This window comes from Medicago truncatula, chromosome 1 (genome assembly GCF_003473485.1).
Source record: "Medicago truncatula cultivar Jemalong A17 chromosome 1, MtrunA17r5.0-ANR, whole genome shotgun sequence".
NCBI lineage: Eukaryota > Viridiplantae > Streptophyta > Magnoliopsida > Fabales > Fabaceae > Medicago > Medicago truncatula.
The window spans coordinates 27445233-27464460 of record NC_053042.1 but is presented as its reverse complement, the minus strand read 5'-3'; the positions used below and the strand labels follow the sequence as shown (position 1 = coordinate 27464460).

General features: G+C 32.5%; 1 protein-coding gene and 1 long non-coding RNA gene across 2 annotated transcripts; one reads left to right on the top strand and one right to left on the bottom strand.

The window, feature by feature from the left end:
- Window positions 1–62: 62 nt before the first annotated feature.
- LOC120575949 (uncharacterized) lies at window positions 63–509 on the top strand. The gene is made up of 2 exons (XR_005642193.1): window positions 63–207; window positions 329–509. It is a non-coding gene; the product is annotated as an uncharacterized lncRNA (long non-coding RNA).
- A 6601-nt stretch (window positions 510–7110) lies between these two features.
- On the bottom strand, window positions 7111–13835 carry LOC25483569 (carbon catabolite repressor protein 4 homolog 2). Its single transcript, XM_024777112.2, has 12 exons — window positions 13556–13835; window positions 12266–12670; window positions 11000–12165; window positions 10438–10524; window positions 10275–10352; window positions 10097–10183; window positions 9554–9607; window positions 9381–9472; window positions 9175–9289; window positions 8891–9035; window positions 8651–8808; window positions 7111–7690 (listed from the first exon to the last, which is right to left on the bottom strand). The coding sequence occupies exons 2-11, from the start codon at window positions 12666–12668 to the stop codon at window positions 8660–8662; spliced, it is 2376 nt and encodes a 791-aa protein (XP_024632880.2). The 5' UTR covers window positions 12669–12670; window positions 13556–13835; the 3' UTR covers window positions 7111–7690; window positions 8651–8659.
- Between the last annotated feature and the right edge of the window lie 5393 nt (window positions 13836–19228).

The following is a 19228-nucleotide window of genomic DNA, read 5'->3' as shown; positions in this document are numbered from 1 at the left end:
AGTTTCACAATTATAGTTTCTGTGCATATTTTAAATCTTCAATATCAATTTCTAAACAGCAGCGGGCTGGGAGAGAGGGGTTGCTTACTATCCTGACTAGAGTTATGGAGGAGGAGACTCCTTCAGTTCGATTCGCACAGGAATTCATTCTAGCTCTCTATGTGTATCATTGTCTTTGCAACGTGCATTGTTTGAAGATAGTATAGAGTGAGTTTTTTTTTTCTTCTGAAAATCTTAAACAAAGTTTATGTTGCCTTTACATTGCTTTTGATTCAAGTTTCTCAATTTTAGTTTCTATATGCATATTTGAATTCTTTAATATCAGCAGGGTGCAAAGCTATGGAAATGGAATTCTGTGATCAATATTTTAAAGACGCAAGGATGTCATAATAGTCAATCGATGGGTCCTTTTGCCAATGGATAATGTTTTTTTTTTTTTGGGCTAAGTTTTGACTGATAATGTTTTTATGTATGATTGCACTTCTTAATTTTAAGCCTGACTTGGTTAATTTTGATTTGCAACAAATACTTTGAGTACACCAGGTGTAAGTCAAAATACAAGTCAAAATACTTATACCAAATCTAAACCGTTATAACTATTTAATCCAAAGGCTGAAAATATCCCAGCAAAAATAGATCATGTGGTCAACAATAAGAGAAAGCATGCTATTTTTTATTTTCTCTTTTTTCGATTTCGACCTGGTTCATTCTCCTGTCACTAGTCTCAATTTAAAATAATTATTGGTTCATGTTATTGTGAATTATAACAATTTATGGTTAAACCTCAAATGTTTCAAGAATTAATTAAAAACCATGGTGCAATTTTGTGAATCTTGATCGCAACACATTGAAATCATTATCGCAACTCACTCATGGAGAATTGACCACTCAGTAAACCCAATTGTAATCATTGATACGTTGCACCTAATAATGACATGAGATGATGGCGGTGCCGCTTCATCAAAACTTATATAGCGGAAAAGAAACATGTGATATAGTTATCAATAAGTTTGTAAATTTGGAATATGGACCATTTATCATCCTTCTCCCAAAGTGTCGTGCTTCATATGAGAAAGGAGGAGTGTGTTGTTGATTGCGTGATAGCGGCAGCACTTTCAGGAAAGAATGGTAACACTCCTGTGGAATTCATTAAAAATAGATCAGGTGTTGTTTATTTGTGAAATGTTTTAACCATAAGATCCGTCAAATTGAATTGATGAGATTTGGTGTAAATCTTTTGACTTACACACCTGGTGTCAACGGATCCTGACTCTAATTGAAATGGTCTTTACTAAAGATGGAGAACTAAAAAGATTCAAATCATGTTTTCGTTTGTTCTTAAAGTATGTGAATCAAACGGTATAATATTTAAAATCAATAAATATGAAATTTAAAATTCAAAAAAAAAAAATTGAATGTCGATAAAAAAATTGAAAATTAAAAGATAATAAAATCATTTTAAAAATATTAACAAATTTGAGAGTTCAAAACCTTATAAAAAATTATTATATTTATTGAAATACATTATGTTAAAATTAAATTAGACATCAATTAATTCAACCAAAAATTAATTAAAAAAATTAAATGAAATATTTAATGGATAGGATTGAAAACTAAGATAAAATGTTTGTTGAGATATTTATGCAAGATTTGAAAACTGATTTAAAAAATTAAAAAATAAAAAATAAAATAAAATAAAATAAAATATTGAGAATAAACATAAAACGACGTAACATAAAAAACCTTACTATATATATATACTAGTGTATTTACCCGGCGTTTCCTGCATTAGACATATTCAAGAAGATAAACAAATTATATGTATGATATCCGCAAATAAAATTTATCACGGAATGGAATAGGATGAATATCTTAATAAATACACAAAAATATAATAAAATATACCATATTATAAATACTCGTAAATTTATAGATGCACATACAGATAAAATTAATTGGATTTAGTAAAAATATTAACACATATATAATAAAATTAACTTTTAGGAATTTGTGTTATTTATGTTACATAAAATATTAGGGTACCGTTTGGCCCGACTTTTTTCCAGCTTCTCTACATTTTTAAGAAGAATCTAGGCCAAACACAATATCAATAAAGTACTTTCTAAAAAAAGTACTTTTTTAGAATGCATAAAATTGTATGAAATGAGCTTTGACCAAAAGTTGTTGAATGCTACTTCAAAAAATTACTTCTCGGCAATTTATTTCACAAGCATCTCTCTTCAACTCATGTTGACAACCTTTTTTTATTTTTTAATATTATATTTCAATTTGTTTTTTTCTTCCATTTAATTTTTATTTTTTTTGAACTAGTCCATTTGTTCCGTTTCTTCAACCTCACAAATATGCACACACACATTAGCGTTTAGAGTAATACTCTATGTCTGTCTATTTTTTTGTTACGCTAATGCGTATAATTTAAGTTGAAGGTTACAATAGACAACACAAAATCGAGCAAGTCTTCCATAGGCACAAACCCAAATAAAATTTATTTGGACACACACATGATTGATAAAATTTAAAAGATAAATGATATTAAGTGAGTGACTAAATTATTTTTCATTTAAATTTTATCATTCACATGAATGTATCTAAATATTTTTGATTTGGAGTTGTGTCCAACCAAGTATTTCTCCACAATCTGTCAACAAATATTGGATACAGAAATTGAAGCCATTTCCGTCTACTTGAATGTCAGGTGCTTAAACAAAAATTCGTAATGTGCAATGTTTGAGTTAAAGTTGAAAATCAATCCTTAGCTTTTCATAACCAAACTGAGGTTGTAGATATCATTACTTTCTTTATTTTTTGATTGACATTCTACCTTTGATACGTACCGTAAAGGAGTAGATCAGACATATTGTTTCATATAGGACACAAGTAGAAATGGACAGTACTATTTTTTAAAGACACTAACAAAGTTTAGATATGTAAACACTGAATGAATAGAGTTATTAATTACAAAACATTAACATGTAGTTATTTTTCTAGTTATTTTTTCTCTAAGATAGTACTTTTATTAATTAAAATGACACTAGCAATCATTTTACAATCATCTTTATGGGAATTTGAACTTCATCGGTCGAGATTACAAGATCAAGCTCTTACCATTTAAAGTTTAGATATGTAAACACTGAATGAATAGAGTCGTGTAGTAGAAGGGAACCCTTGGACAAAACTCTTCTATCATATTCTCATTCTTTCAATAACGTTGTGCTTTTTTATCAATTTCGGATTCCTAACATATAAATATTTTGTAATTTCACATCTAGGTTTGTAATTTCATATAAATACTTATTTCAAAGTTGTTTGGCCCTTGGATCGGATTAATTCACAGCATCACTCTTGTTTACTTTCATAGATGAAGCTTACAGGAAAGTATACCTTCTGAATGTCTCATGTTTTTTTATATTTGTGATGACAAGGTAAACTCTTGGATTTATGAAAAATTGTATACACAATTTTATCTACTAAAGACTGATAAGAGAAGTAAATTTGGCTTGCAAAATCTTACAAATCAAGGACTTCAGTGTATGTTGAAGTGCAAGGATCTTGTATCCCTTAATCTGACATGAATATTTGCCAATCTCATTTTGTGAAAGTAATAAAATTGTATCTAATTGTATGTGATAGGTGTGTAAGTGTGATGTGTTATAGTAAATGCACAGAGTTGCAACTCCTTAAAAGCCGCCCAAGAGACCCAATAACTATTGTAGAGGATTTTCCTCTTAATTTTGAAAGAGTTATGTTATTTGAACATACATATATGTAACAACTTTTGTGACAACCAAAATTTTACAAAGGAAATGAGGTAGTGGCACAAAAACCAAAACAATAGAGAGAGAAAGTAAAAAGATAATGTGAGTATGAGAGATAAAGTTGTCAAAAAAGTTGTAAAAAATGGTTGTCCAAATATCATTTCTCATTTTGAAAATGCAAAATTGTTATAAAAAGTTTAACTTCGCGTAAAATGGAATTTTTCAAGTCAATATCCTATTATGAAGTAAAAACACAAACACCGAAGACACGAAGAGGTCTGACACTATTTTTTTTAAAATAAAATAATTCAATGTAATCACATTGATGTCATGTCGGTACCAAAACCACACCTTCAATTAAATGTGTGGTGGTGCTACATGGAAATCATAATATAGTTCCAACTTCATTATATAGTGTTTTTTGTTATGAAAAAAACCAATTTCACACAACAAATACCAATATATGTTCAATTTAAATCTAAATCTAAATTTAAAATAATTATAAAGTATAACAATTTTTTGTAAACTAGTACAAATCATAATTATTCATAATCATAATTTTATTAGTTTACAAATAAAAAGTTAAACTCCTTATCAATTATTTGATTTGAAATGAACCAATGGACCAAAAGAGTTATTATTGGTCTTACCCAATCCGACCTCAGAGATGATTTCGGAACGCTGGATTGTTTGAGAATTGAAACTACTACCTCTTTTATTTATAAGATTTCAAGGACCCTTGCACATGTAATGTGAACGATGTGGGACTCGCGCTGTGAAAATCAGAAACATTAAACAGGTTTTTGCAAAAGAAACCCGACATCTTAAAGGTGGTGTAAGATTAACCTTCAATAGTAAACTATAGCAAACACAAATCCGTTAACGAAATTACCTTGTAAGGTGATTGCCTTACTAATAAAAATGTAAGGTCTAACTAAACCGACAATGTTGAGGTTGTTATGTTGAACGTTTTTCGTGGTTACTCAAGTTCGAACCCAAAATCATGTACGTCACTATGTCTATAGAGAAAAAATGAATATTATCAAAAGATAAAATAACAAATGAGAGATTAAATATATATTTATTATTGTAAAAAGGATCGCAAGCCCTAAAACCAAATTAGATACTAAGTTTTAGAATGTGAGAATTGAGAAAGAGGATTTGAAAAAATCAAGCCTTACAGCAAACTTAGGGAAAGCACAATTGCTTTCAAAGGGATGATATCTATCTATGCCATAAATAGATTAATGAGACTCCTAGGCAAGAGAATGAAGAAAATGTTTTATACAAATCTTTTATATTAAAATGGTTTTATTTTATATTTGGTCTCTTACGTTTATTTAGATCTTAACTTAGATTTTAAGTTGGTCCCTATATTTTAAAGACTCAATCTAGTTCCTTCGTTGTTAGTAATTATTATCTTTTTGAAACATCATAATGTATTAACAACACCATAAACGCACGGTCCTCGTGAGTTTAGCTCAGTTGGCCGAAACAATACATATCGAGATAATATATTATATATGGAAGGTTTGTGGTTCAAACATCGACCACCAAAAAAAAAAAAAACACCATAACGCACAAGCCCTACGATTAGGAATTAGTAGGTCTTTTGTTAAATAAATATCGAGTTAACATTGTGTAAAACATATTACGTGTCTAAGAGGAATTCAATGTGCCTTTTAATATAAAGGATTATTTTCATATTGTCGCTTACGTTGATTTAAGGTTTAAATTTGCTCAACTACCTTTAAAAGTTGCAATTCGGTTCTTTGCGTTAGTGATGTTACGATTAATTTGCTCAACTTAAGGGTTCTAAAACTTCAGATTTTGAAGCATCAATGTCACCAATGAAGGTGTTTTCCAAGAGTAGTGTAACTGTATGCTTTTGTCACTCACAACATCAGCACTGTTTAGGCTGCAGAAATGGACCGTGTTCGAAATTTTCTTGTCACTATATTGATTATTGTATTCTTTGAACTATAAAGACTCATGCAAATTATAAGAGAAAATTTTTAAGATGCTAAATGGTATGCAGGAACTTTCATGTAGTAATGTGTTCTTCAATTTTTTACAATTTGTCTTATTGCGGTTTCTAAAGTATTTTGTACTAGATCGTGATTGTGTAAGATGTAACAACTTTGATTGGTTTGAAGAAATGAAATTGTTGGCGATGATGAAAAGGATCGAAATATGAAGGAAATTGATTCGAAGGTTAAAGAAATTGAAGAATAATTTGAAAATCTAGGAAAAGGATATGAAAATTGCAAGACAAAGGAAGAATTGTGTTTTTCTAAAAAGATGGTTTAAGATTTTTCTGTTGGCAACTTTGTATGTTTTATATTGAATCTCTTTTTAATGGCAATTTTATGGTTAATGATTTTTACGGCAATGCTATTATGCTAATGTCATATTTCACGAGGCATTAAGTCAACACTCCACAGAAGAGAACAACTTACTAACATTAATAACTACACTGAAACCTTAAATAAACACAATCAACCAAATATTAAATTAGGTTTTTACGGCAATGCTATTATGCTAATGTCATATGTCACGTGTTTTATTCAACACTTAACGGATAAGGCCAGTAATTGTGACCTTGCTATTATTGCAAAGGACCAAATTAAAACAACATACGAAACCAAGTTGAAACCTAAAATAGGATGCTACTTTGTTTTTAATGATTTTCTGGTTTTGTTTGTTTAGATTGAGAATTTTTGTTTAACTATTTCTTCCACACACACAAATACAACAACAAAAACCAAGTCTTATCCCATAGTGTTCACACACACACAAATACAACAATTTATTTATTTATTATCAGATTTATTAATTTTCTTCTAAAACAAATGCCCAATTCAATAAAAAGCAAAATTGTGCTTCCTACAACTTTTATCGGCGAAAACCATATATATTCTTCACATTCTTACTTTTGTCAAAAAGAAAGAAAAAAAAAAACTTCACATTCTCCGTGACGAGCATCTTTTAGAAAAAGAAAAACTAGCATGAAAAATTTCTGACTAAAAATACTTGGAAGCAACTTGTGCAAAAATGTTACTACTGAATGTAAGCTAATGTTTCGTTTACACCGAAAATCATGAAACCAGAAACACATTACATTTACGGCAGGTCAGATAACATCAAATTACACTGCCTAACCTATGTAAACATCGTAAAAGCCAGCGTATTTAAAAGTACTACTATCAAAATATCAATGTTAGTAGTACACAACCTGAATAAAAATAAAACGTTGGCAGGGAAAAAAATTATTCTAGCTAGAAACGGCAACAGGAAAATTAAAAGGCATAATCAGCATAGATGACGATTAACGGAACATAATATATGCATTCTATCATATTATACTCAAGGGAAATGCCAGTTTTTCTTGCAACACAAGGAGATAGAGTGATCATTAGCTACCATTGTGTTTAAGGGGAGCCGGAAAAATGTGTCTAACTTGTTTTCAATTGTTAACAGTAAACATCTCTTCCTATGTTGCTACGAATGAAGAAACAGTTCAAAATCCATGTCCATGTTAAGCAACTTCCCTAAAATTCTACTACTTTGTTATGAATTAAAACTATAGGCTCCGCCCGCCACTAAATTGGAAAAACATGGTTTGTTCACTAGGATGTATTAGAGCCAGTAAGGCATCTTTGAAGAAATTTTTGCTTTTACAAAGGGAAAAAGATTTGAAGCAAAGGTTGGGAGGGAAAAGGGACAAAGAAGAAAGTAATAAGGCATGATCACCATAATTTTTCTATGAGTAAGGTAACATGATACAAAGCAGATCACTGCAAGGATCCCGCATGGAGATACCTGGAAAATACATGCACGATCCACCATTCTTACAATAACTTCCGGCCAAATGCTTCTTTCAGCCTTTTTCTTTATGTGTCTCTGGATCTGAACTGCAAAACAAAGATTGACCAACTATTATCAATAACAATAACGAATTAAACTATCCTGGCACAGAACAAGAAACTGATGTGGGATTGGAGTTATAGGTCGGTGAAATATAAACTTGAACGTTCTTTTATAAACATATTAAGATTCACATAGTTAAGTTTTAACCAGCACACGAGTGAATAATGTCAGAAATGACGGGATATACCAAATAGTAGGCCCTACTTCATTTCATTAGATTCATAAAGAAGGAAGGGAAATTTTTCAAAGGCAGACGAATACAACAGCAAATCCAGTATTCCAACAAATCACATAAACCACAGTTCTATATGGGTGAAACAGATGCATTGGTTGAAATATAATTAGGACCATGTAATTTTACTATAATGTACAAGTATTGTAAGAAATTTACAGGACTTCAGTTTTACTTTTAGATTGTTTAGGTACTGGTTTAAAATTATTACCAGGCATGTGTTATAATAAAATTTTATAAAATCTTAACACAGTGGAGATAGCTGGTACTGAGTTTTTATGTCTATACAAAGCTAGACGTATATCAAAATTATAAGGCAGGCTTTGAGCACTTCCAATTCCACCATGTCATTATTTTCATCCATTACATCCTAATCTCACACTCTAAGTGACAACCTAATCAAGCTCACCCTTTGTCAGATAATAAACACTTAGTTACCCAGCCTTTTAGAGTTTATACGAGCAACTACAAAACAAAATGTTCAAAGAATATGAAACTGATAACTTCAACATGAGAGAATTTCCAACTACAAATTCCAGCAGCATCTAAGCATTAAGCCATCAATATGTCCATAACAAAAGAAATAAAATGGCTTCAGCCAATAATTTTTCTAAATATTAATACAATATTCTTAAACAAAAAATCTTAACAAGATCAATACAAATCAAGCAAAAATACAAATATGGAAGGGAAGGGTAAGAATTGTACCTACCTTAAAGTATCAATGCCTAGACTTATTTTTGCAGCAGCGGAACTCGGCTAGGAGTGCTATATGATCCGAGGACCATCCAGGTGAAGGAAGTGCAGTGTCCTTCCTCAAACTCTCTTCATCCAATAACTCCAATAATGACTCCACAACTAATGAATCCGCTGAAACCAAAACCCGTATAACTTCATAAAAATATGACAAAATCAAATTTATAACAAAAATGCAACATGGCAAGACATTCACCTGTGTAAAATATGTAGTCTAGAGTGCCAACAAAATCTCTAGTAACGCTTGTGAACAAAGGTTCGTTTGTTCCGCCATCCAGTCTCCTTTTATGCTGCTCGAATGCAAGACCTGCTGTTCTTGCAAAAGACGAATATGCACTGACCTAAAATTTGAAGTCACATACAACCAATAATAAATTAAATAAGGCAAAAGATTGGAAAGAGTATATAGAACTAAAATGGGTAAAAATGCATCTTCAATAAACCATATCTTTAAGAGATGCACTTTGATGAATATATTACCAGTGGCAATTGGTGAACCAACTTGCTATGAGGGCGTAAAATATTAAGCGGATCAACTGTTAAATCAGGATGTGACGGGTCTACCTTCCCCATTGCAAGAAGTGCATGAGGAGCACTGCAACAAAGTTCAGAATAACCTTTTATGTAAACAAATAAATACCCTTGCACAATAAAATTAAATTAAATTGAGAAAGAATTCACCATACCTTCCTGGAACAGAATTGAAGTCTCCACAAACCAACATTGGAATGTCCGCACTTGTGGCTATTTTTTCCAACCCCTTTAAGAGAGTATGCACCTAAAGAGAGCGGAGAAAATTAGTAACTGCTACTTTCAAAACTAACCGTAAAGCATGAAACAAACCAAAAAAATAGCTTACCTGCCAGAGTTTGACATCTTTTAAATCTTGCTGAACATGAACATGTGTATTTGCCTAAGTCCACAAAAGCAATATTGACATGTGGTTTTATAATGAATCTCTGAAACCAAATATCTAACATGGCCCCTTTTATGAGACTTTACAGCCAATAAATGGGAAAGAAAAGCAACTTAAGGCCACTACAATTAAAAAAATTTATACATGACTAACAACCATTAGCAAAATAAGACACCAGAGTACCAGACCACCACGACAACCAAAGATGGTCTCTCTATCTCTCCCTATATATACATCTTTATCAGATATTTGACAATGACGACTCTTACTGACAAATGGATAATTAATAAATAGTCAATATCCATGAAGTGTGGCACTAGATTATCCTTTTGGGACAAATAGTCAACAAATATTGCAACTACAATCTGGTACTGGGGAACAACAAACAAAAACAATGAAAATAAAATGCCATCTATGTAACACACATCATGGACAATTAAGACGAACAAAAACGACTGTAAATTAAAGCAACAAAAAAGAGCTTACCACACAAAGAAGTTGTCTTTTCCCAAGATTATCAACTAGTTGATTGTTAACTTTTGTTTCTAGAACCACTATTAGTGCAACATTATCCTAAGAATACAATGAAATTTTGGTAAGCAAAAGTCAGAGGACTATCCAGTAAAGCAGAACTGAAATGTAATCTTTGGGGAAAATTCCCAACCTCATATTTCTTCACATGGGAAAATTTGTCTCTGCGAAAAAATGTCGCACAACCATCAATTGTGTTGCCACTGGATACCTGTAAACCCACAATTATCAGGTTAACATAAAAAAAAAAACATATGAAGATTTAGGACCACAAGGGACCAGAGTATTGCAATAACCTCAGTTGTTTTTCTCTTGAAAAGACTGTGATAGCCATGTTTGTCCAATTCAGGAGCAAAAAATTCGTCATAATGGTCATTTTGAACCTGGAGGAAAAAAGGTGAACTGTTATCTTCTACTTAATATTTTCATATGTTCCCAAGGGATTGTATTGTGAACTTATAGGTCATCAGAAAATAAAAATTCTAAATTAAACTCCCACACCCCATCCAAACCGATAAAAAAAAACGGACAACACAGATTTACATACATGGAAATTATAAAAATGGTTCGTTGTTATTTATGAAATTCATAAGAGTATCCTAATCATTTATAACTGTGGCAATCCAAGTTTTAATACAATAGAATAAGCTGCATGTAGCACGTATTTTGACACAACCAATTCCATAATCAAGCATGCATCAAAACAAACAAGATTTGAACACTTTAAAGACGGATAACCAATTGTGAAATAAATTTTCAAATATTAATATAACATCAAACTCATAAAAAGTTGAAGAAACAATATATTAATCAAGTTTTTCAACCACCAAAACCATAACGAAGAACATGTTAATGTACCTCCTGAAGGCAAATTATGTCTGCAGCATAATCAATAATTTCCCGTAACAAATTTTGCCTGCGATATGGCCAAGAAAGTGCCCACGGAGGGCAGTAGCTATAGAGATCATTTGAGGCACATGTCTCAGACAAGACATTGTATGACAGAGCAGTAAAAGTTCCTGAAGATGTCATGCGCCTATCTAGATCTAAATGCCCCATCCCATCAACACGTATAATTCGGCGAGGAATTGGTGAAGGAGCAGGAATGACCCTATTCGTTTGTAAAGTGCTAGCTTGTCCCACAGGTGATTTTGTCACTGCATCAACTACAGAACATTCAAACTTAAGGACATGACCAATGTCATCAGCAGTTGGGGTATAAGTCTTGGATCGTCCAACTTCGAACCAAGTTTCATTGCCATTTCTGATACCAGCTGGATACATAGGAGCTGCATGCCCATTCGTCAAACTAGCACTTGATGCAGAGCCAGATAACTTGGAATAGGTTATCCCAACATTTGAACTAGATAGGACATCCTCCGTGATCTGAGCACTACTATCTCCCAATATCTTGACCTGAAACTTTTCCACCCCACTTTTCGCATCTTCTTGTGTATCGCTGTTTAGCACCATCGAAGACAACGTCTGAGTCGAAGAAGTAGAAGCCTTACCGTGGTCCCCATAAGTTTCCACTCTCCCCCCTTTTTGTTTACCTATCATACCTCCTAAAAACTTTTCCTCGGATTGAGCCGGACTGCAGTACAATCCTGCTCGCTGTTGTATTACGTTACCAACTGCATCAGTTATTCTGGATAACTTTCTGTTGATTTCAGTCACTAACTCCATCAGAGACATCTGACCCTCCGATAGGTATAGCAGCTCCAACAACGTATGAGTAAAATACGAAACATCGTGACCATTGACGTGACCATAATAGCAATCTTCATCACTTTGGCAAGATGCTAAGAAAATGCTAGAAGGGGTTTGTTTCTCTTTATTGCCTTTTTCTTTTGTGCACTTGCCTTTATCGTTCTTGCTGCTTTTTTTTTTGTCGTCTGTAATTACACTTCTTCCTATACACTCATGAGATCCCTCCATCAATCCTGAACTACAACAACTTTCAGAAACAAATGTAAAATTTACCCCTTTTTGGATTGATTTTTCTATTTCCCTAATTTCAAAATCTGAAAGAAAAAAAAGGAATGAAAGTTAAATAACAATCTTTCATCATCAAAAAAGTAATTTTTTTAAAATAAAATGGATTAAGGTAATTAACAAATTTACCACATATCCTAGTAGAATTTGCCGTTGAAATAAACTCGACAAACCCTGTATCATTAGGGCTACCTTGGGGGGCCTCCTCCCGGCCCCCATGACCGATGAAGTAAAGAAAGAGCTTGTCCCCAGGTCTTGACTCGTAGCCCATCTTCTTAAGATTTTTTTTTATATTGTCAGCTGTCGGTGGATAATGAGAATTATTCTTTTCACCTTTCTTGTCTGTCATGACCACCACATCCTTTTTATGAAAGCCATATCTGGTGGTTAAAATTTTCCTGACTTTATACATTTGGTGTATGGCATGTGGAAGGGAGTTCTCAATCTCATGATCTTTATACTCTAGCGCGATAAGCAACGCCCTTTTATTACAACAGTCTACCGCAATAACCAACGCAAATTTCTTCGGCATACCTAGAAATCGCAAAAAAAAAAAACAACGAAAACAATGCTAGAATCGGTTAGATATTAAGCCCATGAACATAGTTACAGTAAACATATCATCATTCAATCATACACATAAATAAATATAATGAAAACAAATGTTAGAATTTCCCTAAATACAGTTAAATTTTCAGATTTGTATTGCATTTACACATGAGGCACTTATATCAGTGTGAGAACTGAGAAGCATTAAAAACACGCAACAGTATCACTTATCCTAGCAATAAAGAAAAACAAAAAATTTAAATAAATATTTGATTTGCATTAATATGAGGCGACACCTCTAGAACTAGGCTTGCCGACATGTCCGACACTCCTATGACACTCGTAAGACACGTGTCGGACAACTCAAACAAGTGTGCTAAATAAAAAATAAAATAAAATAAAAACTTTACTTCGACACTCCTTAACCGGTGTCCAACACTTACGTAACACAGAGAGGCGTGTCGGACAACTAAGACAGATGTCTTAATTTTTTTTTTCATATGCTTCTACACACCGTTATGAAGCACAGATACGCACACGACACGGACATTGACACGCCGAAACCGCCAAAAATTTGAGAAAATTACATAATTCAGTGTAATTGTATGTGTCGGTGTCAGACACAACAACCCTAATCCGAGGAGTATCCGTACTTTTTAATTAAATAAATTGGTGTCTATCTTTTTACATTTGTGGACGTGACCGTGTCAGTGTCGTGTTCGTGTCGGAGTTCATGCTTAGTAAATAGGAAATATGCGCGCAAGATTCGTGCTATCACGACAAATGTGATAATTCGCTAAGAGTGTAAGCACAACAACATTTAGAATTAACCAAATTTAGATAATGAAACAGAATATAATCACGACAAACCTAGAGAAAATTGCAAAGTGACGACGAAGCAGTTTTGACGCAAGCGTGAGATGTTTGAACGGCGTGAAATTTTTGAACGGCGTGAAATTTTTGAACAGCGTGAGAGAAGCAGGTTGAGATGAAGCGTTTCTTCCGTTCCCACCGTCGAGGCATGGCGGCGCGGACGGCGGAGAAGTAGGAGCGAGATTGTCGTTCGTGAATTGGACGATTAGGTTTTAGATTGAGAGCGTTGAAATTGGGGGTTTTGAAGTTTGAGATTTTCAGAGATTGAAGCCTTGAGAAAGCGGGAAAATATTTTTGCGTATAAAATAATCAAATATTTTTACGGTCTATGTAAAAATATTTTTACTGTCAAATTAATTACATAGACCGTAAAAATCCTACCCCAAAATTTTTTATATATATTTTTTATAAGCCAAAATAAATTATATTAACACTAACAAATGCAATCGCTTAAGCACAAAGTGTGCCAAAATAATTACGAAAAGTACAACAAGTTTGTCAAAAATAGATAAAAACTAGATGATACCCAAACACATAAGTGGGTTCGACCACCACAAATGAGTATTGAAAATAAAGGTAGTGTTACTCGCTTTCAACCACCACAGAGAATATGATTTTACTTTATCTAACATACGTGGAATGGTGGTTTGTTGGTTCTTGAATAACCCATTATTTCGTTCATTCCACAAGACTCATACGCACAAGAGCCATATCAGATGAAAAGGGATCGTCGCGATTTCAAACTACCTGCATAATTAATAAATTGCAAGAAATGATCTGAAATAACTTGAGTCTACTCCATCAAATCCAAACCACGCCCACACCAACGGCCAAATAGCATTGAAAGTTGGACATGACATAAACATATGGGTAGTGTCCTCGACATACCCACAAACTGTAACGCCCTAGTCGTTATTTTATTTATTTATGATTTATTATAGTCTTTTATATGATTTTAAATAATTATTGTTGATTATGTGGTATATTATATTTTATTATATGGTTTATTTTAATATTAATTAGAATATGTGAGAATTATTATTATTTTGGAGGTTGGGGATTTAATTAGAAATTAATAGAATTAAGGGAGAGTTAAATGAAATAAAGGGGAGTTAAGTATTGGGAGTAGGAAAAGAAATAGTCAGAAAGCAGTTTCACGTACAACAGACAAGTTTTGGGAGAAAAAGGGACAAAAGCCAAGTAGAGCCAAGTGAACCAGATTTTTGTGCATTTGTTCATCTAAATTAAGGTAAGGGTGAGGTTTGCTTTGGTAGTATAGATTTTTAATTCTGATTTTGGTTTAACAGGTTTATGGTAGAAATTGGGGATTTTGGGTTTATGTTGAATCCTTTGGTTTTTGGGTGAATTGAGTGTAGGAATCACTGGTTTGATGTTAGAAATAGGTGCATTTAGTTTTACATCTGTAAACTAATTTGGGGACTGAAATTGAGGAAAATGGGATTTTTGGGAAAAACCTACATTCTGCCCGTACTGATGTTCATCGCTCGCCCCGCGAGTAGCCCTGTCTCGCCTCGCGAGTGAGCAACTTCATGGCTCGCCTCGCGAGCAGAACCACTTGTAACACCCTAAAAACCCACATATTATTTTATAATAAAAATACATTAAAAAAAAATTAAACATGCAAGGGTGTCACACATCTTCTTCAATAAAAATATTTCATTTGAATTAGAAACATCGCAGCGGAAAAGTTCTCTTAACATCAAAGTGATTTTTCACATTTACAGTTCCAAATCAAAACTGAGTTCAAAAGATTTTTAAAGCCTAGTCTAAAATAAAATAAATCTCCAATCTCTGGTGTCACAAATCAGAGCATCGATTCAATAAAGACTCCCAAAAGCGATACACAAAAAGGAGAAGGCTCCAACGCCATCCTCCAAGACTCACTGCTACTAAGATCTTCTTCCTGCAAATCTACGCCACAAGGGTGCAGGCGCCCAACCCGCCACTAGAGGGTGATAATATATTCAACATAAGAGATGCATAAACACATGTATAGATTCAGATAAAAGAACACAACAATTACATTTAGACATATATGCATCATAGTCAGATAACATTCACATTTAAATATAAAGTTTCATTTAATAAAAGTCAAATAAGCATCAACCAACATCTTATAATAACATATAAGCATCGAGAACATTTAAGAATATCAAGTAACCACTTAGTAAAATACAAATCATTCACACATAATCATATAGAAGCATATCATTAAATATCACATCTTAAAATAGTTACACTTTTTCAAATAACATGTCTATTAATTTCACATCTTCAAATAGCACATCAATTACACATCATCAAATAATACACAAATTACACTTCTTTAAATATATAATAAAATTCACCACATCTTTTAATATGCTTGACAATGAATGCAATGTCACTAACTCGACTCTATATGCATGTGGTACCGGTTTTGGATATCAGAGTTATGTTACTGATTTATCCCCCATCTTTAAATCACATCTTTAAATCGGACTGACCATGAATTCATGAACATCAAATAATGACTCAACAATGCACATCTTTATATGACTCGACATCTACACATCTTTATATAACACATCTTCGAATAACACATCTTTATATAACATATCTTTAAATAGCAAATCTTTATATAACACATCTTTAAATAGCATCGTCATCAAATATTACATCTTTATATAACACATCTTTAAATCACACATCTTCAAATAGCACATCTTTGTATAACACATCTTTAAATCACACAACTTCAAATAACATACACATTTTTATATAACACATCATTTTCACATCATCAAATAATTCACAAATTACACTTAGTCAAATAAATCATATAAATTATATAAACAATCAAAAAAGATTATGAAAAATATATGGTAAAATTAGGACTAGAAATCTTTCACAAAATAATAGTATGATATTCGTGAGTCAATTAACAAGAGGAAGATAAAGATGCTAATTAATATGTAAACATTTTGAAACAAGACTAATTGAATTTAGATTTAGAAGGCAACATCTTATACTGTCTCAAAATTAAATTTATAATAATAATAATAATCCAAAACTAGTGAATATAGAAGTGCCCATAGAGTCATAAACAAATTAGCTTTGCATCTATGAACCGAAAAACCAGAAGGCTATAAAATACGGTGTTGAATGCATAACATAATATAATATGAAATTATACCAAAAACCATATCATTGAAAACCATTGCAATTTATTATGATCACAAAATTGGGATCGAAACACATACAACAAATTCATGAATCGCAGCATATATACATACACATGATGCACACATAATGACAGAATTTCATATTAAAACTAAAATCAGAAAAACGAAACCGAAGTGAATTGTTGGAAAGTAAATTCAAACCAAAAAACCAAATGCAAAAATAATTTGTTTTCTCAATATTCAAAATACACATCATAATAGTTTTAATTTTCAGAATTAATGGACATCACAAATAAATTCATCAAAAGATCATGAAAGCAAGCAAAGATCCTTCACACCCACGTGTTCATGCAACCCATATGCTAAATAGAAACTCCCCCCTTACCTCTAGTTTTTCGAATTTGATGAGTTCCTACGGTGAAATCTCTCTCTACGTTTCTCTTAGTATGCCTTCTTGCCTCTTCTCTCAACAACCCTAGTTTTCTTTTGTTCTCTAATCTTTTCTCTTTGTTGTAACCCTAGTTTTCTAATGTTCTCGTCTATTTATAATGCTAAGTTTGTTACTAATCTTTCAGTTTAAAATATGCACCTTCCGAATTTGTTACTATTCTTTCTGTAACTACACCGTCTTGCTATTCACACTCCTCATCTACTTAAATCATTAAAGCACTGCTAATCTCATTAACTACACCTCTTTTCTATCCAATTTTACTAATTCACCTCCGTTCACGATCTATTTTCTTATTCTCTCTGAAAACTCTATTTTCTTCCTAAACATTATTTTCTCTCACTCTTTAACTGGCTAACCAACCCATTTACTTTCTCCTTGCATAATTTTCCAATAAATATGAATATTAAATTAATACTACCTAATAACCAATACTCATAATAACATTAATACTAATATTATCTAAAAATAATATTAATGAACTAATATTAAAAATCGGGGTGTTACACCACTCGCCATGGCGAGTTAGTGAGTGAGAACCTTGATTTTCAGATTGTTGTTATAAGGTGTTAATTGTTTAGTTTTGAGTGCCTAAATGATTTTAGAGAGGACTGAGACAATTTTTAGATTAAAAAGATGAATAGGGAGCTTTAAAATGAAGATTTAGTGAGAAAAATGTCAAAACTCCCGAGAGCACCCATTTTCTTGTTCGCTTTGTACTCGCCACAACGAGTAACCTTTTGCCTGAGCTCGCCATGGCGAGCAGATGCACTCGCGAGGTGAGTTGCCCAGTATCTGAGTTGTTTGTTCTTTGATTGAATAGAAAATGGATGAACTTGATGTATGAGCTTGATTATGATTAATTGTGCATTTTTCTGAATTGTTGGATTGATTATGATGATTTATTGTTGACTGTGATGTATGCTTTTATTTAATTAAATCATACATGTTGTTAAGTTGTGGAGTTGTAAGTCATATTATATATATGCATTGTTAAGTTGTATGTAGATATACACAAGTGGAGTCCATTGCATAAACATAAAAGCGATGAGGGCTCATGCCCTAGAACACCTTGTTGTTCAAAGCGGGAGGGCTCATGCCCTGGAACACCTTGTTGTTCAAAGCAGTGAGGGCTTATGCCCTGATGAATGCTTTAACCATTCAATATCTGGTGAGGGCTTCTGCCTGTAAATTGGTACCACATGCATGTGCATTGTCGCATTGTCGAAGAGTCTCAGCGGTGTTGTCGAGTAGTTGCATGAGTCGTTGTTGTTGGTTGTAATTACCATTATTGTTGATGTTGTTAATTATGAAATATATATGTATATTGAATAATTATTATTATGTTAGGGTGTTAGATTCAATTGATGAATTTTATATCTATTATTATTGTTGTGAATCTCACCCCTTCTGCTTGGAAATGTTGCCCTTCCTATGGGTAACTTGCAGGTGATCCTGAGTAGTAGGTGGTGGCTCAAGTGTCTAGGGCTCTGATACGTACGGGATGAGATTACTTATTTATTTTCATTCCTTATGTATCAAATTTTGGAAACCTGTTGTGGAGCCTTTTATTGTTATTTGAAACAATTAATGATGAATATTTATGTTGGGGCATTTGTGCCAGGATTTATTGTTGGATGTTGATGTTTAATGCTTGAAGAATATTCCGCTGCAAATTATTGATGTTTTACGAAAGATGTTTATTAAATAGTTTTATATTCTATTTAAGAAATTTTGAAAAGTAGTGTGACATGCCCGATTTGATGTTAAACTCTGTTGTTATATTTATTATTTAATTGCTTTGGGATATCGGGGTGTTACACAACCAGCCACACACAAACACGCTTCCAAATGGATAATGCCACGAATAGCCAAATTTTTACTTGTTGAATGGGAAATATGAACTCGAGGCCACTAAAATGATATATTTGAAAATTGATTCATTTAATATATTATTTAGAAATCCAAAAATAAAAGTAATTTAATTAGGGAATAATTTTTTATTAATTTTTATCAATAGACAAAAAGAAATTCATG